General features: G+C 49.3%; 1 protein-coding gene and 3 long non-coding RNA genes across 5 annotated transcripts in view; 3 read left to right on the top strand and 1 right to left on the bottom strand.

Annotated features, from left to right (window-relative positions):
- The first annotated feature begins 904 nt into the window (after positions 1 to 904).
- On the top strand, positions 905 to 5443 carry LOC135299915 (uncharacterized). Its single transcript, XR_010361752.1, has 4 exons — positions 905 to 1013; positions 1630 to 1850; positions 3404 to 3563; positions 4622 to 5443. It is a non-coding gene; the product is annotated as an uncharacterized LOC135299915 (long non-coding RNA).
- A 3153-nt stretch (positions 5444 to 8596) lies between these two features.
- Positions 8597 to 16303, top strand: AREG (amphiregulin). The gene is made up of 6 exons (XM_064416294.1): positions 8597 to 8774; positions 8988 to 9161; positions 11732 to 11915; positions 12367 to 12525; positions 14035 to 14137; positions 15057 to 16303. Exons 1-5 carry the CDS (start codon positions 8732 to 8734, stop codon positions 14120 to 14122), a joined length of 648 nt encoding a protein of 215 aa, XP_064272364.1. The 5' UTR covers positions 8597 to 8731; the 3' UTR covers positions 14123 to 14137; positions 15057 to 16303.
- LOC135298571 (uncharacterized) lies at positions 16083 to 19584 on the bottom strand. Its single transcript, XR_010360560.1, has 4 exons — positions 19476 to 19584; positions 19260 to 19378; positions 16496 to 16675; positions 16083 to 16212 (listed from the first exon to the last, which is right to left on the bottom strand). It is a non-coding gene; the product is annotated as an uncharacterized LOC135298571 (long non-coding RNA).
- The window catches only part of LOC135298570 (uncharacterized), a 63297-nt gene continuing 59194 nt past the window's right edge, over positions 18833 to 22935 (top strand). Inside the window, exon 1 of one of the 2 annotated variants that reach the window (XR_010360559.1) lies at positions 18833 to 21019. This is a non-coding gene — a long non-coding RNA (uncharacterized LOC135298570). The remainder of the gene's footprint in view (positions 21020 to 22935) is intronic. The other variant, XR_010360558.1, reaches the window with a different exon arrangement.

Here is a 22935-nt window from a genome sequence, read left to right as displayed (position 1 = left end):
GGCGAGAGAGTCATCCCGTGCGGGCAGGCTCGGGCATCGGGACGGAGGGTGGGAGCACAGCCTCCCTGCCTTGTTTATGGCAGGCCGTGGGGAGTTAGCTGGGAAATTTCCTGGAGAAAAGCAGTGCTTTATGCTCATCCTAAAAAAGGCAGGGACCGTTCTGAGCTTAGGAATACTGATATTTTTGTGTGCATCCAAAAAAAAAAGGTGGAAATGATGCCTCTCAGCATTTTCTTAATGCAAAATTTGGAGCACCACCACCCCCAACATGGATAAAATAATCATGTTTTTGGCATAATGCCCTGTTTTGGGTTAGAAATGGAAGCTGGAAAACCAGACTTCCCAAAGGGGCAGATGCATGGCCTTGGTCAGTCCCAATCTTAAAAGCAGTTTCTTTGAAAGGTTGTAACCTGTCCTTGGAGCGATTAATCACTAATGCAAGATTCAGTTTCCTGACATTTATTGCAAATTTTCCTATCTTTGCAAACCAAAGGTGAGCATCAGCTGTCTCAGAGTTGTGCAGCCACCGAGAGCGTTTGTCAACCTCATCCCTCACTTCTGCAGGAGCCCTGAGCTCAGCCTGCCTTTGGCAGAGGCTGGAAGCCATGCCAAGCTCTGTGACGGATTTTATTCACCCCACAGCCGCCCTTCCTGCAAATTCATCACCTTCCAAACGAGCTGCTCAGGCTCACGGTCTGAGAATGCAGGAGTCACCGTGCCCTCCCAGGGTTTTGGCAGTGAGCTCAGCCCTGACGCACCGAGCCCACCGATGGACACCCGACGCTCATCTGGCGCTCAAGGAAATGCACTTTGCGTCTCTCCTGGCATGGGCTTCACACCCGGCTCAGAGAAGGCTGTCCCGTGTTCTCCCCTCTCTGATGCTTTGCCTGTCTGTCTCCTTTGCAGGTTTCTGCCCCCGGTGCAGTGTGGAGTCCCCACTCGCAGCAGCAGAGCCCAGGGGCTGGGGAGAGGCTGCCTTGGTCTGGCAGTGCTGCAGAGCACAGCAAAGTCAGGTGGGTACAGCCCAACGGCACAGTCCATCGGGCTGGAAAACCTCCAGGAGCTAGGACTGGGCTCTAGGGAAGGGCTGCAGGGATGAGAGCAACTACCCCCAGGGCTATGGGCACAGGCACGCTGGGAGAATAAGGAGCCTGTGCTCAGCAGTGGGGCTGGGACAGAGCCAGCGTGAAAATCCCTTTTGTGGTGGCATTTTAAGGTTGAGCACAAGGCCACTTTTTGCAGGCCAAGAGAGCCCCAAGCAGCCTCAGTTCTCCTCCTCTCAGTTTTTTCCAAACCAAAGTGTTTACTTCCACTGTGGCTTCATGTGCAATGCCTAACACCTACAAAATGAAGATTTTGACATTCTCAAATGTGGATACTTGAACTGTGATTCTTATATTGTCACTGTAGGACCACTTTTGAATTTTCATACTGTCTTATGCACTTTTTTCAGTTCAGCTCCTTTTAAGTGTTTTTTATTTTATTTTCCACCACTCTGCTAATGGGAGGGAAAAATGGCTGGCTGGCTGCAATGCTTATTTCATACATATTAAGATAAAATGTCTTTAAATCCTAAAATAATTTAACCATAGTGAAACATCATGGAATTTTCTTCCTCTTTTTACACAGAAACACATTAGTCCCAGGCAACTTGAGCTCTCAGCCCTGCACTTGCCACCTCCAGGTTTTTCCCTCCCTGCTGAAGCAGACCTCTGCTCCTGCTGAAACATCCTGGGTGAAGCCTACAAGGAGAGGAGCCGTGCAGACACTGGTGCAGTGGTGATGCTGAGAGGCATTTTAGGAGTGGTGAGAGCTCGTGTCAGCAAAGCCCAGCTCTGAGAGTGGGATATGTGAGTGCACCTCAAGGCAGAGACTGGGCTGTGCTCCAGAGGGGCAGAATGTGCCTCCCCGCGGTCGGGCTTGGGCGGACCCAAACATGCCAGGATGGCATCGTGGCGTGCCAGTGGAACCTGGGTCCTGTCCAAGGCCTCCAAGAACAGGGTTTTTCCTACGTGAAGGCAAACCCACCTATAGGAGGAAATGAGCCTGTGCCTAGGAAACCTCCTTTGCAGCATGAGTGTGCAAGCTTGATGCAAATGAGCCCTTACTCACGAGGTGTCTCAGCAGCCGTGTCCTGGGAACGCGCTGGCCCCACGCTGCCGGCACACACATGACAGGCCAGGGGGGCACCAGGTGACACACGGGGAAGGGGGCACACCTGAGCTCCACCTGCCCAGGTTCCGCTGACGGAGGGAAGCAGCTTCCAAAGCCCTCACTGACCCTGTGTTCAGCTGCCAGGACTGGCTGATTCCAGCTGCACCTTCCTAGTTTGCCAAGTCTCATGCCCCTCTGCTGGCACCCCAGCACGGTTCGAGGCAGCCAGAGTCACGAGGGCACAGCCCCAGCAGTCAAAGGCAGGCACCACCAGCAAACAATGGGATTTCCAAGGGAGCATAACTAACATGCCTGTGAAATGGAGTGTTCTGCTGAGCTTCTTCGCTTGCTCATGGCCTGTGAAAAAGCCAAAATCCAGAGGGATCTACGTAATCCTTGTTGTGCGTAGGAAGCCTTGCCTGGGCTTTGTGCTAGGGAAAAAACTTAGCTATGGCAAAGGTGAGAGGAAAGGAGTTGCTAATTGCTGTAGGCTTCTCCTGTGATTCATTCTTTCTCCACATACCAAATGACTTCAAATAGGTGAAAAAAATTCACCACCTGATGCATCCGATGGGAAGGCACTAGGAGGATCTCAAAGCAAAAAAGCTAAGACAGAAGCTGCACTTCCAGGAGAAAATTCCCAAACAATCCTCACATGTCCTTTATTTCTCTGCTGCTCTGGACACAACTGGAAATAATGTGCAATATAGGGGGGAAACATCACAGTCTCTGTCCTTATGTGAGGTTGCATTCCCTAAAACAGGCAGTACTCTATAATTTGCTCACAAGGTCTGTGCTCTCAGATGAGCTGTGACAGACATCTCCCAGGTGGCTTCATACCCCAGGGTGAGGAAAGGGACATAACAAACTCAGTCAGAATCCCTGCTGCAGCTCCCATCAGCACCAACACGCTTGAGGTCAGCCAGACTTCCATGGCCAAGAGCCTTAAAGGTAGGCTCAGACTGTTGCCACTCCATCCATGCCACCATACGGTGGCAGTTTGCTTTGGGGTGGCTTCTCTAGATTTGAAGATTTCTGCTCTGGCTCTTTTCCAGCTCAGTCTCTAAGGCACTAGGGCTAAAACACCTCTAGTTCCCCAAGTGTAGGCATAATTTTTCCAGCAGCCACCCTGTCAGTGCATCCTGGGATTGAGCTGGGAGATCTCCAAACTTAATGAACAGTAGTCACACAGCTTCTGCTACCTTGAGCATGCTTCATATTTTAACTTTTTTTTTTCTCTTCTCTTTAGAATGAGGACCCCTTGAGCCCTTGCAGAATGATCCAGCGGCTCCATGCACCTTTGGGAGGTGATGAGCTGGGTGCTCTGCTCTGCCAGGCACTGTTCTGGGCTGCAATATGGAGATGTTAGAGAGATGACTGGATGATTTTGCTCATCTAACAATGATGTGGTAAGCTGAATACGTAAAATAATGTGCCTTGCAGGTGAAGCACTGTCATTCTGAAGGTAAAGGGCTACAGTAACGTTGCCAGGTAAATAAGTGTCAGGCACTGGCTGCAACAGCTGAGCCTTTGTGTCCGTAGAGATTCCTATCTAAAGCCTCTTCTCCCTTCTGTCCAGTGGTGCAGCAAGGTGGCTTTGCACTGGGGTACCACTGGGGAGCCTGGCTTGGGCTGCACGTGGGGATAGCCACGAGCCTGCCCTCTTCAGAGAGTCCTGGGAGAACTTCCTGTGAATTGCCTCAGGGAAATAGAAGAAAGGGCAGCAATTTTCAGTGCAGCATGGCAGGACGTGGTATTTTAGAGAAGGTTGCTAGCTGAGGGGCAGCTCCCCATTCTAGTGTAAATCCAGTATTGCCTCACCCACGTTCTGGCTTCAGGCCCTTAAAATTACTGCTGGGGTCAGGATGTGCCCCCGAGCATTTGCAGGTTGAGCCATTGCACAAAAACGAGTGGGTGAGTGCTGGAGGATGTGTTTGGTCAGAGGAGAGCTGTTCAGTGCACGCTGTGTGAAAACCAGAGCAGCTGAAGCCCAGGACAGTGTGCTAACAGCAGGCAACTTCCCAAGAGTGTTCCTAGCAGGTGGCAGGATGGCTGTCCTCGGGAGGCCTGCAGCACCTTACCCCATCCCTGAAGCAAAACCACGCCGGGCATGCCCTGCTGAACTCTGCCTAGTGCCAGTGAGAGGCAGCAGCTGAGCCACAGCATGGCACAGGGCGTTTGGCAAATGATCAGGCTGTGTTCCCCACTGCCTGCTTTTCAGGAAAGCCTGTGGAAAGAAAATGTAAAGCCCCACTGCTGTCATTTGGTAGCATCATACTCCTTAGCACTGCTGCATGTTTCATGAGATTAAGCAGGGTCCCTGGAGTTGATGTTGTCTGAGAAGGTACCCCTCAGATTTTCAGGAGGGGCTGTTTTTTCATTTGTATTGATAGAAGTGACAGAAATTCCACAAAATCTTGTAATTACAGGGCCAGCAGATTCTGTTCTTTTTGTTTTTTCTCCTTAGACATGCTCTAAAAGACATGCTCAAATGTGGAGTGATGGAAAACACAGAACACCGGGCAGACTTTCCTGGGAGAACAGTACGTAAATTCTTCCCTTTCTGGACATGTTTTGGTCAGGTGACCCCAGCTTCAGTCAAGTCTCCAGGAAAGGAGTGGAGCACAGGGAGAAGTCACCATCTTAGGAAAATGATTCTTTGCTGATGGCTTTCTCGGCAGGGAGGCACAGCCACCTCAGCACCTGCATGTCTCAGAGGCCAACAAACTCCACCAATATCCAGAGAGGCAATATCCAGGCCTTTCCCTTCCTTCCTCCCCAACACCCTGGCTATGCACTTGCATGCTCTTTATTACAGCAATCTCGATTTACATCAGCAGGAACTGGAGTCACACATGCCTCACTTCAAAGCTACCTCCCTGGCTGTGAGGGATCTGCTGCTGATAGCAGCAGATAGTGGTGTCTGCAGCTTGCAAGTGAAGTGAAAGTCTGGTGAGCTGCCCAGACAGACACCACTCCAGTTTGAGTCATTACCCTTTTCCACCTGTTCTCAGCTGGATGCATGAGAAAAGATAACTCATGTTCAAACACCAGGTCAGCTCTGCCTGCCCCTGCAAAATAAACATTTGATGTCAGTGAAGATCATTAATGGGATGGTGTTTCAGGTACTTCCTTTCCCTTCACGCATTTCTCGGGGGTTTTATCAAAAGTAAAGAGAGTGAATAAGATCCCGGCAGGCACTCAGACTCTCCTGGAAGCAATGGTGTCCTAGTGCGCTCCGGCAGCTGTCAGCATGGGTGGCACTGCTCCTCCTCAAGTCCATGTATGCCCCGGATCGTCACGGCACAGCTGGGAAGTGATGGCTGTGTGCTGGCCTCCACCTGTTCCACAAACAAGGACAGGGATCCAAGGGACGAAGAGATATCACCGACGTCACCTGCACTGCGTGCTGCCAGGTGCTGTCTGAGCCCAGTCTGTGCTGAAGGTTTTCAAAATGATGGTCGAGGCCCGGGGAGGACTAGCCAGGCTCCTGAGCCCATCTCATCTCACTTCACTGCCAGCCTGTGGAAAACCAGGTCAGGCTCAGGGCAGGTGCCAAGCATGCAGCCCCCTGCACAGGTTCCCTGCTCCTCTGTAAGCTGCACCCATTTGGGGGTGCTCGCCAGCCTTTGGGGCAGCTCCCTGTCCCCTGGGACCGACCTCATGGAACAGCCAGAGCAAGGACTCTCTGAGCAGCAGCTCCAGCCTGGGTGTGCTGCCAGCAAACCCCGGGTGCTGCCGGGAGCGAGCGGTGGCTCAGTAGGTGGCACTCTGCATCCACAGGGAACCAGCGCCTTCCCGAAGGAGAGCCCTGCCCTTGCAACCCTAGCAACTCACCCCCAGGCCCCGCTGCAGTGGGGCAGCCCAGGGGGCTGAGCCCTGCAGCCCCCCTCAAGGCTTCTCCACCTTGCACCACGCCTGGGGATACCCTCTGGAAGTTCATCCTGGGGACAGAATCCAAATGTCCTTCCAGCCCTGGAAGAGGGCAGCGGCCAAGCTTAGTGTCTTTTCCCTCACAGCACACAGAAGAGCTGGGGCTTGTGGCAGATGCCACCCAGAATGTCCTGAAACGTGCGGCCTCTGGAGAGTGTTTTCTTCCAGAAACAGCCAAGCAGGGCTTGGCCAGGAGGCTGCCATTTGGGAAGAGCTCCCCTGACGTCCCACCAGAAACTCTCTGTGCATAACTGGGCACCCATCACCATCTTGCTGCACTTTCTGGACTCGAGCAGTTGTGCTGGTTTATACCAGGCTGCCCCTTCTTCTTCAAGGTCACAGGGAGGACTAGCAGGAGGAAGTTGATGAAATGACAAGTTCAAATCATGGCAAGCCAAATTTCTTGCTGCGGGCAGTCAGTGAGATGGAGCTATCAGCTGGAGACTGGAGAAGAGAGGGAACGTGGTGAGTCAGCTGCTGGATATGCCGTGTTTGGTCTCTAAACAGTGCAGGTAACACGAGCAATTGTGCTTGGGACATGCAGCCTTTCCCCCATCATGCCTCTTCTAAATTGCTCAGCAGTTTGCCAAGTGCAGCAAACAGGATGGGAATGTTCAGCGCTCAGTTTACTTCTCAGACTGGACTTAAAAAAATTGAAATGTTTCCAGTGAATCTCTGATTTTAAAAAATGGGAGAAATATATATTTTTTTAACAGCTGAAGAAAATTTTTGGGAGAAGTTGCAGTGCCTGGCTGAGGAAGCCAGCCTTGAGCACAGCAGGAGGGAGGAAGAGAGGGGAATTCCTGGCTGACAAACCTTCCTTTGGCCATTCTCAAATCACCAACCCCATGTTTCAGCAGAAGACACCCCAAACCACAAAGTCTCTGCCTCTGGAGAAACTCCCCTCACATGCAAATGATCTCTGTGAACTCCAGGCACTGAGACTTACGGAGGTCTTGCAGGAAGGGAACTACAGTCCAAGGGGGAAAGGAGGAGCCCTGTGAAGCCCCTGGCTGTTCCCCAAATAGCCCAGGAGCTGCTTGATGATGCCTGCAGAGCTCTCTGACCTGGGGTTGCGGTGATGAGCAGGATTTGCCTTTTCTCTGCTGTACTACTGAGGACAGGCAGCGAAGAGGAAACATGACAAAACCCCCAGAAGTGAAGCTGTCAGCTCATGCTAGCTGTTTGAGACAGTTTCAATTGCACCATGCACAGAAGGGCTGTCGAAGGTTTGCTGGAGCTGTCTGTGTCAGCTCAACATCTGAGTGACTGATTCAGCATCTTCTTTTCCAGACCTCTTGGGCATTGCCTCTCAGGATTGGCATGACCTGGCAAAGGCACTGAGAGCCACATATCATGTGTACCCATGGAAGAAGGGAGAAAGTTCAACGACTGAACCACTTGGATCCCTGCCACCTCGGGCAAAGGCTCCATCAGCTTCCTGAGCCGTGAGTAACATTCTGTCTGTCCTCTCTCAGTTAAAAGGCCCAGATCCTCCTTTCCCAGTGCAGCATTGGCACTCGCTGCCCTCCCAGCCCGCTGTGCCGTGGGACCGGAGCAGGTCCCTCCATCCTCGACCCCCTGGGCTTCTCTGGTTTCTCATGCTAGGCCAGCACGTTACAACCTGCTGTCCCCGTTCTTCTCCCCTCAAAGCAGCAGTTCCCTCTACAACTGCCTGAAAGGAGGTTGTAGTGATGTGGAGCACCCGGTCTCTTCAGCTGTGCCTGCAGTGAGAGTACTAGAGGAAATGGCCTTAAGGGAGGCTCGGATTCGATACTAGAACATTATTTTTTCACTGTTTGGGTGCTCAGGCACTGGATTAGGTTGCCCAGGGAGGCGGTGGACTCACCATCCCTGGCGGTGTTCAAGAAGCATCTGTATGTGGCTGAGGGATGTGTTCAGTGGATTAGGGGCTACAGTGCTGCGCTGATGGCTGGACTGGGTGGTCTTACAGGTCTCTCCCAACCTTGGTAATCCTGGGGTTCTTCAGCAGCCCGGAGAGGTGTCCGTGGGGAGGTGCCCTGCGGGGAGTTCTGCCGGGGCAGCTGTGACTCGCAGTGGCCCCGAGGAGCACATTTGTCCCTTACTCAGCCCTTACTCACTCGCCGCTCAGGGAGACGCCGCCAGCGAGGCGAGAGGGGTTGGTGACCGGGTTTATCTCTGGAAAACACTCCTCCGGGAGACGCGGAGAGAGCAAGGAGCAGCACCCGGCCGACGGACAGGTGTGCCCGCAATAATCCGGCGCGATCCCGGCTCCGTGACTTGCCCAGGGAAGCTGTGGGTACCCGATCCCTAGAGTTGTTCCAGGCCAGGCTAGTCGGACGGGGCTTGGAGCAATCTGGTCTAGTAGAAGGGGGTGGAATGAGGTGGCATTCAATGTCCTTTGCAACAACAACAAAAAAACCATCGGGAGATTATGCGTTTCTGGGATTCCGTCATTCTGTGATTCTGGGATTCCACGATCTCCGCTCCGCCTCTCTGACGCCCCTCCCGGTCTCCGCCCCCAGATCCAGCATAAAGCGGGCGGCGGAGGCAGGCGGCTCCTCATGGAGCGCTGCGCGCCGCCGGCACCTGTTGTGCTACGGCGACTCCTTGCCCCGTTCCCCTCTGTGTGTCTCTGTCGCCACCCGCCCCGGTTCGGACGATGCGGGCCGTGCTGCTGATGGCCGCGCTGGCCGTGCTGGCAGGTGCGTGAGGGACGGGACGGGAGGACGGAGGGCGGACATGGGGACTCGGTGGAGCCCGCGCTCGCGCCTGAGGGGGAATCGCGCCTGGTGGGGGGGGCGTAGGCGGGAAGGCGCTGAGGCGGCTGAGGGGCCCCTGAGGCGAGTGAGGGACTCCGCGCTCGGCGGCGACCCCCTCTGCCCCCCGCTCACGGCGCCCTTTCCCCTCCCTCAAAGCGAGCTGGGCCGCCGGGTCCTCGCCCAACGCCACGGAGCCGCAGCGGCACGAGGAGCGGGAGCCCGGGAGCCGTGAGGGCGAGCCCGTGCCGGGTCCTGACTACGAGGAGGATGAGGAGGAGTACGAGGAGGCGCCGCCCGTCCACCGGTACATCGTGGACGACTTGATCCGAGGTGAGCCGGCGGCGCCGGGGCTGCGATCTCGCAACTTGCGAGTCCAAACTTACGCGTTTTCTTTCTTGTAAACGCTGCTACGCTTGGCTCGTCGATTTTGGAGCAAAAACGTGCTTGTGCTTGAAGCTGCTGCTTTAGAAATAGCTGTTAGGGGTGGAAGCCGAGCGTGAATGTGCCCAGGGTGTGTGGAAGCTGCAGGCCAGCCGGCAGCTGGCTGTGCGTAGCTTTATTTCCTGATAAACCTCACAGGAGGGCTGTGGTCAGGTGGCGACCACCTGCTCAGTGTGGAAGCATCGGCAGAGATTTAGGTGCTGTTTGGCCCTGAAGGTTTGTTTTATGCCTAGCTGTCTGTTTTGCTGCAAGAATTTTTCTGGGTGATTTCTGATGGTGGCTTATTTGGGTAGGAGTCAGCTGAAATTTTCTTGGGAAAGCAGACACTTAAATCCCTCAAGTGGCCACAGGAAAGTTCGTTAGGCATCTTTAGGCCAATGTTTCACTGTCAATAGCTGTTGTGTGTATTTATCGTAATTTGCCCGCTTGCTGAGCTGTGAGGAGATCTAAGCCTTACTGTGGGAATGGGAGCATTTTGTTGGTTCTGGGCTGAGTGTAGTTGCAGTACAAGCCAGGTATCTACAAGCGATTTGAACCTCAGTAGGTGTGAGTAGGCTGGTCCTGTTGCCTCCGGGGTGGATCTGACTACTGATTTTCCTGCAGAAGCACCCTGAAACTTGAATGTGACTAAAGGACCTCCTAAATTAAGTGGGACCGCGCTCTGTGTGGTCACTTGAGGGAACTGGTGGACTTCTGCTGAAGTTATCTGTGAAGATCTCTGGGGGAAACGCGCCTGTCGCTGTTATGGAGCAGTTTAGCCTGTCAAACCACTGGCTTGGTGACTGAAGTGCTGTCTTAACTGCCCAGAAACCAGACCTGTTACCTAAGGTGGTTAGTTTGTAGACCAGCTCTTCTGCTTGGCATGGGGTTTATCTGTGGGTAAACGTTGAAGCTGTTGTGATTCAGCTGTGGATGGCTTTCCTGGCCGTGCAGCCTGCAGACAGGGACACAGAGATCGAGCTGACAAGCTGAGCCTGGGAGAGGGAGGAAGGGAAGCGGCCTCAGTTATGAAAGCGTGAACCTCACGATCAAGTCAGACAGGACAGAACAGGGGCTTTTGACTGTCAGCAGCGAGCTCACACTTCCAGGCACAGGAAACCTGGCTGCTGGAACTGTGTGCTTAGTTTACATATTAATATAGCTCATACGGTTTTAATCAGACTTCTGGTTGCTGAAGGCATTTTTGCTTTTAAGTAACTTCAAGCCAGGCTTGTTGCGCTAGAAGTGAAAATCATCAGCTGTCTAGACAACAGTGAGCTACACCTTGTTTCTTTGAATGGGCTCTCAGCACCAGAAATACAGGGTTAGGAAGTAGTTAGATCCAGTCGTGCCCTATTGTGGTGCTTACCTGTATGCATAGAGCTGAGGGTAAAATATTAATCACCCAGAAATTATTTTCATTAGGTCTTCAGAGCACAAGAGCAAACTGGAGCTTGCTGTAAATAGCTCTGCTGTTTCCTAGGGCCTATTTAAATCCCTGGGTGACTGTTACTCCTGGGCAGCAGTGTGGTGCTGTCAGGGCTGCTTTAGGGATAGCAGTGCACGGGCTGGGTTTTTGCTGCACCAAGTTAGTCCAAACTGGTGCTCTTGAGCTTGGATTGCTGCATGGGGCAGCTCTGGAGCTTCTGACCCTCAGTCAGTGGCTGGTTTGTTCTCCTCAGTGAAAGGAACGTGATTGCCCTTGCTTAAATCCAAGGGCTACTAAGTCATGAGGATTTTAAACCACACTCTTCTAGAGGTTTGTCTTAATTGAGATAATGAGGGGCAGCAGTAAGCGGCAGAATAAATAGCCTGACTGTTGCGGGCTCCTGCCTGCGCTCCTTCCCCGTGCTCAGCATCTCTCACAAAGTAGGAGAACTGGAAAGGAACTCTCTCCTTCTGGAGACAGCACTGCAGGTTGTTTAGGAGAAACAAGTATGCCAACCGGGATAGCAAGCTGCTTTGCCTCGGCAAGTGCCCAGGACTATCTAGCGAGTTACAGTGCCTTTCATCACTGATGCAAATGGAGAGTTTAGAGACAGGGAGCTATTAGCCTCGTACCTGAGCCCATGTAAGACTAGAGGATGGCTTGGCTCAGCATGAACTCCCTGTTCTTTACAGGCCCTTGCTTGAAACTGTGCTGTTGCTCTCAAGTGTCTTATGCTGTGAAATGCTGGGGTCCTGCATCTCTGCTGCTCTTCATCTTTGCTGGCTCTTGGCTCATCTGCTTCTGCTGCCTCTGGTGTGCATGGCACAGGACTGAAGCGTAGCAGAGGAGTGCTTCAGTGAGCTGCTGAGCTTGCTGCCTTTGTGCTGGGTGTGAGATGCCCAGCAGCATTCTCACTTGCATCCTGTGCTTCCCGGTCACAGATTCTCCTGCGGTGATGGTCCTCCTGGTTCTCATCAAATTCTTCAATTCAATTTTCTCAGAATTGTGCTTTCTAGCACTTCTGTACCAAGTCATCGTGTCCTTTTTTCAGTTGAACCTGTGGTTAAACCCAAGCCAGCAAAGAGGGGGGGAGAGAAGAATGCTGGCAAATCAAGAAGGAAGAAAAACAGAGGGAAAAACAAGAAGAAAGGGACTCCCTGTGAAATGGAATACAAAAACTTTTGCATCCATGGAGAATGCATATACCTAGAACACCTCCAGATGGTGACCTGCAAGTAAGTTACTTGTAGATTGTGATTTAGGTGTCATTACCATGAGCCAGTGGCATATGAGGGCTCAGAGGAAAAAATCAGTGTCAACTTGGTATAGATCCATCTCCTGCCGTATTTTGACTGAGAATCTTTCTGCCATGTAAATTAAGTGATGATGGAATCTGAGATGCATAACAAGCCACTGAACTCATCAGTTGGTCATAAACTCAAAGCAAAAGAATGAAAAGGCGTGTCTTTCTGGAACATCACACCCAAACTAATCTCGACTTGTTGAAATGCTGACAAACCTTGTGCTAGAGCAGTGACTGCATTTCACGAACCTGCTCCGAAGTGAGCACCTTGAGATTCATGGGAAACTCGGAAGATGTCTAAGTCAGGTCTGAGTATGTGTGGGTGTCCTTGGCTCCAGACAGCACAAGAGCTGATAAGAACTTGTGTTAATATTTACTTGCAGGTGTCATCAGGATTTTTTTGGTGAGCGCTGTGGTGAACAGTTCATGAAGACTCAAAGGAAGAATGATGTTGCAGACTACTCAAAGACTGTGCTGGTAGTGGTAGCTGTGCTGCTCTCGAGCGTCAGCTTCATTACTGTACTTATCATTGTGATAGTGCAGTAAGTATTATGCTCTTTGGTGTCTCACTTCCTTAAGTGTGAGCGGGGCCTGTGCCCAATAACCACAGAATGTGCATGGCTCATCTGAATTACCTTTGTGAAAAGCAGCTGGAAAGGATGGGCTCTTATCCCAGCTTGGATATGTCTGAAGGGTAGAAGCAAGATCCGTGACCCTTATATTGTCAACCAGGAGCATTTCTGCTCTTGCTACAGCCAGGGTAGTTAGAGTGCTGCAGAACAGCAGCAGGAAGCCCAGGATGAGCATTAATGCTGACACAGAACTGCCTTTCCTAGTCCTGGGGGGAAACCTGCAGCAGGGGTGTGATAGCCTCATGCATCGCTATTAGCCAACAGCTGCATGCACAGGTGGAGGGTAGGGAATGGTGCTCCAGAGTCCATTTGTTAATGGATGTTGCTGGGCTTAAATGCCTACGCTTGGAGGGGAAGCAAGTGGGGAGGAAATGTTGGTGATCCCAAATTCTGCTTGCTGTTATTAGGAAGGGAACACCATTTCAGCTGAACTAGCTCCTGTAGTTCAGTAGTTCAGTATGGTGGGTTGTCAGTCTCTAGTCCTGGTGAGAATAAATTCCAAGAGCTCTTCTGGGTATGTGTTTCAAACCATATAACAAATTGAATATTGAAGTAGTCCTGCAGTTCTGTCACTGCAGCTCCAGCACCATAGGGCTTGGATATTATAGTAACTCCGAGGTTCAGTCTAATTTTAGATCTTGATGAAGCACATCATCTGAATTGGTACGTGCTGTACCTTTTCCTGCAATTCAGGAAACAAGGTACACTTTGTCATTTCAGTGTTGCTTCATATTTAACTCTAAGCTTGAAGAATGCTGGGATGATCACTTGTACTGTGGACACTGCCTCATTCCTTGCTGCTAGGAGAGATAACCAGTTCTGTAGTGCTCTAAGAGCAAATGATTATTGGTAGTTTATGAAGTGCATTTGCTTGATGTTCTGAACTCTCATAAGGTGGGTGCATGCTAATCTGTACCCTCATCTGGAGAAGCTGCTTCGAATAGTCACTAAAAAACGCTGGGGAAATCAGTAAGGGGCTTCCTTATTATGTATTCAAGAGATGGGGACTAGATTTGAAGCCTGCAGGGCTCTGCTGTGGAGAGGAGGACAGTGTGGTCTCTGCAGCTAGAAGCTAAAGCCACTAGGAAATCTGTCACCCAGAAAGTCTCCTGGTCCTTTGCTCAGTCCCAGCAATAACCTCTCTTCATCTTGCTCCCTAGTCTGATTTAAGCCAACAAACTCTATCTCTGTGAGGCCCAAGTGTTGACATCTAGTTCAGGGGTTCCCTGATTGTATCAGCGGATGCTGCTTGATGCTGAATGCTTAAAAACTGTCTTGCTTGAAACTCCCCGGAGTGCCAAGGAGTTGCTTGAGGAATTGAAGAACATGAGTCTAAATGCGGCACAGGATGGGGAAGCTGATGACAACAGGATGTTCATCAGGGTTCAAAATTATCTCTAATGTGCCATAATTTCACAGGGTCAGGAAAAAGTGTCCTCAGTATGACGAGAAAGAAGAAAGGAAAAAACTCCGACAAGAAAACAGAAATGGCCATGTTGGTGTATAAATGGGGAGAAAGCAGGTATGAATGCTGACTTGAAACACCTTTCAGTCCTTCCAGGCTGTATGGGAATTGCATGCTTGTTTTGCAAAGCTAGTGTTTGCTTTTCATGCTCCACGTGTCTTGAAACACATAGGTTACACGTGAGCAGCTGGCTTGGGTTTCTGGTTTCTCAAAACCACCTTGAGTTGTACAAGTTGTTCAACAGCTCTTAAATTTCTGGCTGTGTTAACGACCAAGTGAGGATGGGAAGCTGTACTGAGATAAGTGGAGCTGTGAAGAGGAAGTCCTGAATATCTGGACAGAGGCAGATGTAGTGCAGGAAACAATGGTAGACTTCAGTCATGGAAGATGGTGCTGCAGCATCATCACCTTTTAGAGGAAAAGTACTGAGCATTTTCATGGCTTTCCTGCAAGGAGAGTTCAGGAAGTTTCTGGTGCTCAGAAGCTGTGGACCAAAAGGAAGCTGCGAGTTGTGTGAGCACCACAGGTAGCCTCTCAGTCAAGTTTCATACTGTCACAGCAACTGAGGCCCAAAGCTCCTTGGCATATGTGGATTGCTTCTGGGAGTCATCTAGTGGATTTTACTGAGCAGGCAAGTTGGTCTTCTCTGAGGCCAGGTGTAAGTGACAGCAGATTCAAGGACCATTATTGGAAAGGAGTTGTACTACAAGCTGAGGAGGAAGATGGTCCTGAAAAATCCAGCAGACCTGTGGAGTTTTGCTTTGCCACATGTCAGCTCTAGATATTTTCTAACTTTGTCCAGTGACAATTGGAGGGTTTTGCTTAAAGCTTACTTGAAGCTGAAGAGTGTCTGGCAGTGTCCTCAGGTGTGTGCACAGCCTTAACCTACGTGCCTTGCTCGGTGGTTTGCCGTGGTGCTGGCACAGGGTGCTTGTGTCTCGGATGGTGATTAATGTGCCTGGTCTGCCCGTTACAGAGCAATTCTGAAGTGGCCTTTGCCAAGCTGCGGGGTACCTCTGGCTGCCTGACACATCCACCTGGACACTGTGGGCTGGAGCTGTTGCCACCAAGCCCTGATTCATCAAGAGAGAGGCTGCTGCATGGAGACGTCAACAGGCCACTTGCTGCTGAATCGCTTGCTGAGGAGACCAGTTATCACTGCATCTTGGCACAACGATGTGGAAGGAGCTGGCTCCTTGGGGGACAGTACCTGTTGTCAACACCTGCTGAAAACTGCTGCTGCTGAGCCTTCTCTCTCTGTCCTAGAGCTCCTGTCTCAGCTGTTGTGTGGATGGACTTTGTTCTCTTAGCAAGTCTCCTTTGGCAGCTCTAGCTCCCGGGGGGAGAATGTGTTGCTGCTTTCAGCACTGGATGGAGGGGAGGAAATTCGCTTCCTTCGCTCTACAAAAGTGAGAAAGGGAAAGAGGTTGGGACGGCTTCTCTCCCTAGACCTCAGTGGATGAAAACCTTAATTCTGTTGTCACTGTGCTCCCTGTCCATATTGGTTTCAAGAGCTTCATCTGTAGATGTGACTTGGCAGGGCGTTGGTGACAGATCTTTGTCAGCCACATCTGGGTTCTGTTACTGTGTGTGTGGAAGTAATCCCTACGAGTTCTGTAGGACATGTGGTGTGAGTGGAGCTATCCATTTGCGTGTGTGCTGGCCCGAGTTAAAATTAGTCTCCTCGGGACAGTGGATGCAAGACCTGAAGCCTTGCATCTAAAGGAAAAAATCCATGCTCCAGACAACTGATAAGACTGGACCCATCTCTTCTTCTAAACACAAAGCTATTCTGTTAAACAGATAATTCTTGTTGCTGCTTTAAGCAGTGCTTAAATATAAAAGGCTTCCCATCACTTAAACTTGACTAAGAACCTGTTCTTTTGAAGAATTTAATTCAGTCACTGATGCTTTGCAGATAGTGGTCTCTTGTGCTCTGACTTCAGGTGTGAAGAACTCATCTTACCTCAATCTCTTCTGACCCAGGTGTCCTTGGTTTCTTAACTGTCCATGCAGTCTTGAGCACAGTATTATTTGAGTTCAGTTTCTTCTTGGAAGAGTGATTGTGTTCTGTATAAACAGGGCAGAATTTTTCTGGTAGCAGAGAAACACCATTAATTGTCAAGTTGAACCTGTAAATGTGTAAATATTTATTACTGTATTTAATATTTAAAGTTGCCATAAAGTTATTTATTTCATTATTAAACTTTTTACATAACCTAATCATGTAAGATTTTTTCTTGCTCTCAGGCGTACATGTAAACACTTGAAATTAGAGCTTGGTTTCTCCTCAAAGCAAGAATTTCAACTCTTGGGAGCACTGCTGTGAAGAACTGCAGCCGTGTGTCAGGCATGGGCTTGGTGCTCTTACAAGAGTGCAAACTGTTTGTAAACAAAATGTACAAATGCAAGTACCTGTTTGGGTAAGAAATCCATTTCATTCAGCTACCACGGATCTTCTGGTTCCTGAATTAGGGCGAGGCTAAATCAGCCGTCTCATTCGCAGCGAAACTTCAAACTGAGGTTTGAGCAGATGGAGCCCTTTGCACTTGAGTCAAGAGTTGGAATATTGAATGGCAAGAGCCTTTCATCTCTCTGCAGCCAGAGAATTTGGACAGCAGCTTGAAACCTGGTCTTAAATAAATGAGGAAAAGCAGCATAGCCTCAGGCCAGTTACTCCCTAAGCAGAAAGGGAGCCTTGGCCTCCACTGTATGCTTGAAATTTCTTTTCTTCCTTGGTATTTATTAGTCCAACTATGTATTAATGCTCCCATCTAAGCACTTGTAGCAGTGAGCTGGGGTCTAAGTTCAGAGTTGCCTGAAAAAAACCCCAAAGTTTCAAGGAGGTGAATTTGGCTTTATACGGTTAAAAAGAAGGGGATGGAGAAGATTGTTTTGAGGTCCTTTTTTCATAAGCATCTTCAAGAGGTGTTGATGGCTGGGACTTAACTTGAAGCAGGCCTGAAGAAAAACCCCAGCCCATCAGTTCTAGTTAGGATGCAGGTTGTGTATCCAGTAGGACTAGAGCGCAGTCCTGCCTGGTGTTGCTGAGATGCCTTGGCCTCCTGAGCTCGCCAGGGAGTTCTCAGGCTCTGAGAGGAGCCTGTATGGTATGTACCTGAGGTACAGGTAAGGTATTGCAACACCTCTTGGGAAGATTGCAAGACTTCATTCCAGGGAACTTGCTTCATTACCAAAGTAAACAGCGTTTCTCCAAGTGGCTTTTCCACAGACATTTGCTGTTCGAGCTCTGGCAAGAAGAGCTGTTTCTGTCAATCCTGCCAAGATATTTTTGCTTTGGAGTAAACAAGCTTGATCTCAGTGGTAACCAAGTCATGGCCTAGTGAGACTGGGGATGGATTCGAACTCCCTTTTAAAAGCCATTAGACTCTTTTCCAGAAACTTTTCTCTCTGTAGTCTGCCTTTTGGGGGAAGTAACAAGTTTTTTACTTGTTGAGCTAAACCCATGCTAGTGTGGGAAACAGGACTGTTCTCCCTCTTTCCCCCCCCAGCTTCTAAGCCTGACAGGAGTGAAGCTACCCCTGTAAGTTCTAGATTCCATCTGTTGTGTACTTTTAATACCCTGATTACAGAGTGGGCTGGAAAGTATTTTCTGAAATACGGAGTTGGGAACAGGAGAGGCAACAGTGGAGGGCAGACTTCATAGAAGACTTTGTCCTCTCTGAGGATTTAGGTTACAGCCAGATTTTCTGAGAGGTTGTGCAGCCAGCAACTCTACTGCAGGGTTTTTCTTTATGCTTTGCTCCTGGTCAGTCGCATCCAGCACTGCTGCAGCTCTTGCTAGGAGAGCTTTGCTGTGCCTGAGAGATGATGCTGTCTCATGCAGGACAGGGAGCTGCCAGTGTTCCCTGTGGTGGCTTGCTGAGCACTCGGGACTGTTTTCTGTGTTTGGGAAACTAAGTGCAGGGAACTGAGGGCAAATCTCCCTGTCCATGAATGGCATAGGTAATTATAAGTGCAGAACCAACGTATGTAAGAAAGTAAAAATTCCCTTCATTATGCTTTAATCAATTACAAGTTCTGGCAAGCAGTCATGTGTTTTTTTTCTACTATGGCCCTGGCTAATAACAGCCTGCTCCAAGCTTCTGAACAGAAGTGTGATGCACAAGCACCATCTAGACCTACAGTGTCCAGTGGGATGGTTGCTTAAAAGAACCCATAATAGGTGGGTGGAGCTGTGTGTCTGGAAGTCTCTTGCTGTCCAAGGATGCTGTGCTTGTGTGACAAGAAAATCTGATTTGCTGCAAGGCAAGGGCAAAGATAATTTTTACTGTTGATCCTGCACAGCCAGATTGGCTCTTCAGGATGTACATCATCTGGCTTTTGACCTTCTCCCCTCACCATGGAGTTACCTTGGTTTCACTGAGCATGCCTGGATTCTTGGTCTCTAACATCTTCTAAGTTATGCTTCCAGATTTTTCTTGGCCTTCCACTGGCAATGCTACTTTGAGAGGAGTGAATCTGTGTCCTCCTCACTTGTAGCTACTTCAGGTAGGACCTGAGGGAGGAGCCTGATGTGCACAATTTTCTGCACACAGGGCTGATTTGGCAAGGGATTTTTGATATCCAGATCAGTATCCAGGGATAATGTGATGGTCATGCCTTCTTGCACAATTCCTTCGTCTTTCCTGAACATTTTGTTCTCTGTGACTATTGTAGAAAGAACAATAGCTCATCGCGGTTTTATCTATTGTGCACTTAATGGAGCTTTAGAGTGTCTGCAGTTGTCCATGACCAGGGAGCTTCCTGTCTGCTTCTGGACTTGGATTCCCTCCTCCTGCCCACCTCCCAGTATGCCCCTTTTCCCTCAGAGCAGTAGCAGATGTTAATCTGAATTTAAGAAGTTTTTTTCAGTAAATTCAGGTGTACGTGGACATCTGTAAAGGCGTTTGTGCTGTCAGTGATCCCAGGTAGCTGTGCAGTGGTTGGCTTCACCCACATTTGAGTTGTTTGATGCCCTTTCCAAAAACTGGTGTAAAGGTTTGAGCCCTTAAAAGACTTGGGGTGTTTTTGTTGCAATATACTTCTACCACTGCTAATACCTCAGTAAACTCCCTGAGCAAGCACACCTGAAAGCAAGGCTGTGAACTGGGACAGAAGCTTGTCTGTCTTTGGAGGGGTTTTCTTGCAGTGCTTCAGAGAACAGTGCTGCACTCACCCGGCTCTTGAGGCATTCCTGGACAGGGAGCCATGGCTGCGTGTCCTTGGTGCCTGCTGAATGCATGCTGCTTGCATGGGCAAGGAGCAAGGGCTGCTTTTTGCTGTCACTGTTGGACTCTGTTCACATGGGACAGATCAGTGTACAGAAGGGTCAGACAGTCCTTAATAAGCAAACCTAGCTTCCTTCTCATTTTGTGAGTAAAGATGTGCATACCTATCGTTCCTCTGCTGGTTACACCTTTCCTGAGCCAGTAATCCTCGTTTGCTGCAGGTCTGGCTTTGTCCATGACTCTGGAGTCGCTCAGCTGAGACAGCTACGCCTGTGAGTGTCAGAGGGAAACAGCTATTGTTTGCTTTCCCTAGAGGCCCACAGCCAAGGAAGCAGGATTTGTGCCTTCTTCAGCCAAAGAAGACCTCAGAGGTAGCACATTCCAAGTCCAAAGTAGAAAAATTATTTCAAAATGCATTTTCCTAGTAAGGACTGTCAGTGCATCCTTTTTGAGAAAGAACCAGTTTTCATTTATAGGCTTTTTGTGTCATTAAAATATATCTTTTTGCATATGGTTCAGAAAAATAGCCAATTCTCAGCTCAGCATTTTTTGACTGAAATAATGCAGTCTGTTCTCTTTGCATACTGGGACAAGAAGCAAAGCTAAATAGTCTGGGAGTCTGATCTAATCCAGCATTTCCAATATGTTTTAATCTAGATGTGATACCCTCATTCCAGCACCATGCACCCAAAGTCAGAGAACACTGTCATGGCTTCTAACTGCCTTGGGGTTCCTGCCTTTTGATGCTGTGTTCCAGATCTTGGAAAATAGTTTCCTTCTTTGGGTGTGTTTTTTCCTTACACTGCTGCAGTGAATTTGTTTGTGGGCATCAGACAGCAGTTGGAGGCTGGATTGGTTCATGGGTGGTGCTGGAAACCTGCTGTTCTTCCAGAGGATAAAAAAATGCTGCTGATGTTCTGCCATTAGTTACATTTGTTTTGCTTAGGAAAGGAAATATTTTCAGCGCTGCAGGTAACCAGTTAAAAAAAAGAGTGGAAATAGAAATTACTTTTAGAAGTTTAAAGTGAGGATATATATTAAAATGTCTCTATAAGAGCATCCACAGCTCCTGTCAGTGCAGGGTCATAGCATCTCAGCAAAATCTCAGACAGGCCAATGTCTTGACAGGTCTCCCTTCCTCTCCTTGCATCCCTGCTGGGATGGTAATGTGAATGGTTGGTGATTGAACAGGGGTTGGGCCTGGTAGCCGTCCCAGGTTTTACACATAAGACTGTCCTTTTCTTGCGTTGTTTGCCCTCACATTTCTAATTAGTGTCATTTATGCTAAGAAATTATTGGAGGTGCACATAGCAAATGCAGGTGAAGAGTTTCAAATGAAACTTCCAAGTGTAATTGGGGTAGGTACAGAGTTAGTGTGGCTCCCATTGATACTTGTCTGCATTGCTTTCGTATCTGGCTCCTTGCAGTTAAAAGGCACTTCCCTGCTTTATGCCTGGGGATGATTACTGTTGGGGATGAAAGGCAGACACCTCCTGGGTGGAGCAGAGCACAGTAAAACCAAACCAGGGCTTAGGGCAACAAACGTTCTGTCAGGTCTCGGTCCCCCTCGTTTATGATGAAAGCTTTTCAAAGACATGCACAGTAGTGACGTGTGTCGATCCTGTGAGACGTTCCAGGGAAGCACTATAGCAGGTTGCCTGGTAAAGACAGCAGCAGCAGTTGGGATTTCTCTGGAAAGAGGTGTGAGGTGGAAGGACAGGGTAGCAGGGTCAAGCAAAGTGGACCGGAATAAGGACAGGAATTGAACCACTTCTCTCCTACCACAGGCGTAGCAAGGAATGACTCCTGTGCTAAGTGCATGTGTAGTGCCAGTGCATACCAGTTCCAGGGCCTTTTGCAGGCTCAGCAGGAAGCCTTTCTTCCCTTTCTGCTCCAGGGGAGAGACTAGAGGGAAAACTGATACAGTGCAGTGTGCTGTGTCAGGGATAAAGCCAGAAACCATTCACAGACCTTTGGGAACTTGCCTTTGCAGCAGTAGGAAGAAAAGGATCCCCTTAGCTTGGCTGCACACTTATTTTTCTCGGCCACATTTACAGTCCTATACAGTTACGAGACATCAGATAGGAAAGATATGGTGCTGTTAGCTATGTAGCCATGCCTTTAAAAGGTAAAGTTAAGATTGGAAAGAAGACATTATGTCCACAGACAAAAATGCTTATTGGTTTTCAGACCTCTAATTAGGTGCACAGCAGCTGCTGTTGTTAGGTGCAAGCTTGGTGACACTACCTGCAAAAAGATAGCTGGTGGAATTTTCTATTTGGGAAGGTCTTTCTGCAGATGTGAAGGGATTTCTGCTTGTAGTGGAAGATAGCCAATGACCGATCTTATGCTTGGTCCTTGGTTTTCTATTAAGAAAAAAGAACATTAGCACTTCTCGTCTGTTCTATGTCCATCCCAGCAATGCAGACTGGAATTGAACTGTTTTTTCCCTGGGCTGACACGATTTACATAAATCACTTACTGCAATGCTAATGAGCAAGCAGTGCAAGACTCAACAATGTGTGTCTGTTAGCAAAACTATCACAGGAGAAGTTGGTACAGGGGTGCAACAGTGGTGGTGGGGTCATCATCAGTCCTATCTCACCTGGGTCCTAGGAACATCAGCCTGAATTTTGTCATGGATTTAGTGAGAACTCAAGGAAAACAGCATGTTCAGAGGATCCCATCTTTTTGCTGGGGTCGGAAAAATTCTGCTTTAAGACATGAATAAAGCATTTCATAATTCTTCCTGTTGAGGTGATCTTGGCTTGTGCCAAAAGGACCTTTCATTCAGAAGGCATCCATAGGTAGCTGAGGCCTTGTCAGTGCATCGAGAATGTTGTTTGAACACATGGCTTGAATTTGCATCTTTGTCTCTGCTAAAACCTTGTTTCTGGTTTTATCTGGTTCTGAATGTACTTAAACAGTGTTCACTGTTAGGCTGTTTGATCTTCAGGATGTGTTTCAGTGCCTGCTCTGGTGCAGAGCATGTGACATAAAGCTGTTGCACACTGAATCCTGAGTGGGAGTAGGGTGAGTGTTGCCACTGAAATAACTCTGTGCTTTTCCGTCTCACGCCAGTGTTGCACAAGAGTCTCTAAATGAATCCCACTCAGACATCCCAAGTGATTGCACTACAGTTCAACACTATGATTCAACATCCACGGCCTTGCTGCTGCTGGGGAGATGCTCCACAGAATGGTAAACTCACAGCAGAGCAAGGCAGCTTGTGTTTTCTTGGGAGGAGCCAACTAATAATAACATGATCTTCATCAAGTGTTCCCACCTTTAATGAAGGCTGAAAGCCTCTTGTCCCCTCGCTCCGATTTCCTCACAGCCATCCCCTGGGCTCGGTGTGCAAGCCAGTCTGGAGGGAGCTCTTTGGAAAGCAGCCAGCTGGTCCGACAGGAGATTGGATCCAGTTGCATCAGCATGGGAGCAGGAATGCTCCCAGGGCTGGCGGGACCTGTCCTAACTGGTTTTCCAAAGCTCCTCCCACAAGAGCTCCTGCAAGGACATCCACTTACCTCACCAAAACCTGGGTGATCTGGCCATCGTGAAAGTAGAGCAGCTGTTACCTGGCAAAAGCAGAGAAGGTTAACCTTTCCCTGGGCTCCGAAGTTG

Source organism: Passer domesticus, chromosome 4 (genome assembly GCF_036417665.1).
Source record: "Passer domesticus isolate bPasDom1 chromosome 4, bPasDom1.hap1, whole genome shotgun sequence".
Taxonomy (NCBI): domain Eukaryota; kingdom Metazoa; phylum Chordata; class Aves; order Passeriformes; family Passeridae; genus Passer; species Passer domesticus.
The sequence above is the reverse complement of the archived record's forward strand: the minus strand, read 5'-3'. Positions and strand labels throughout refer to the sequence as shown.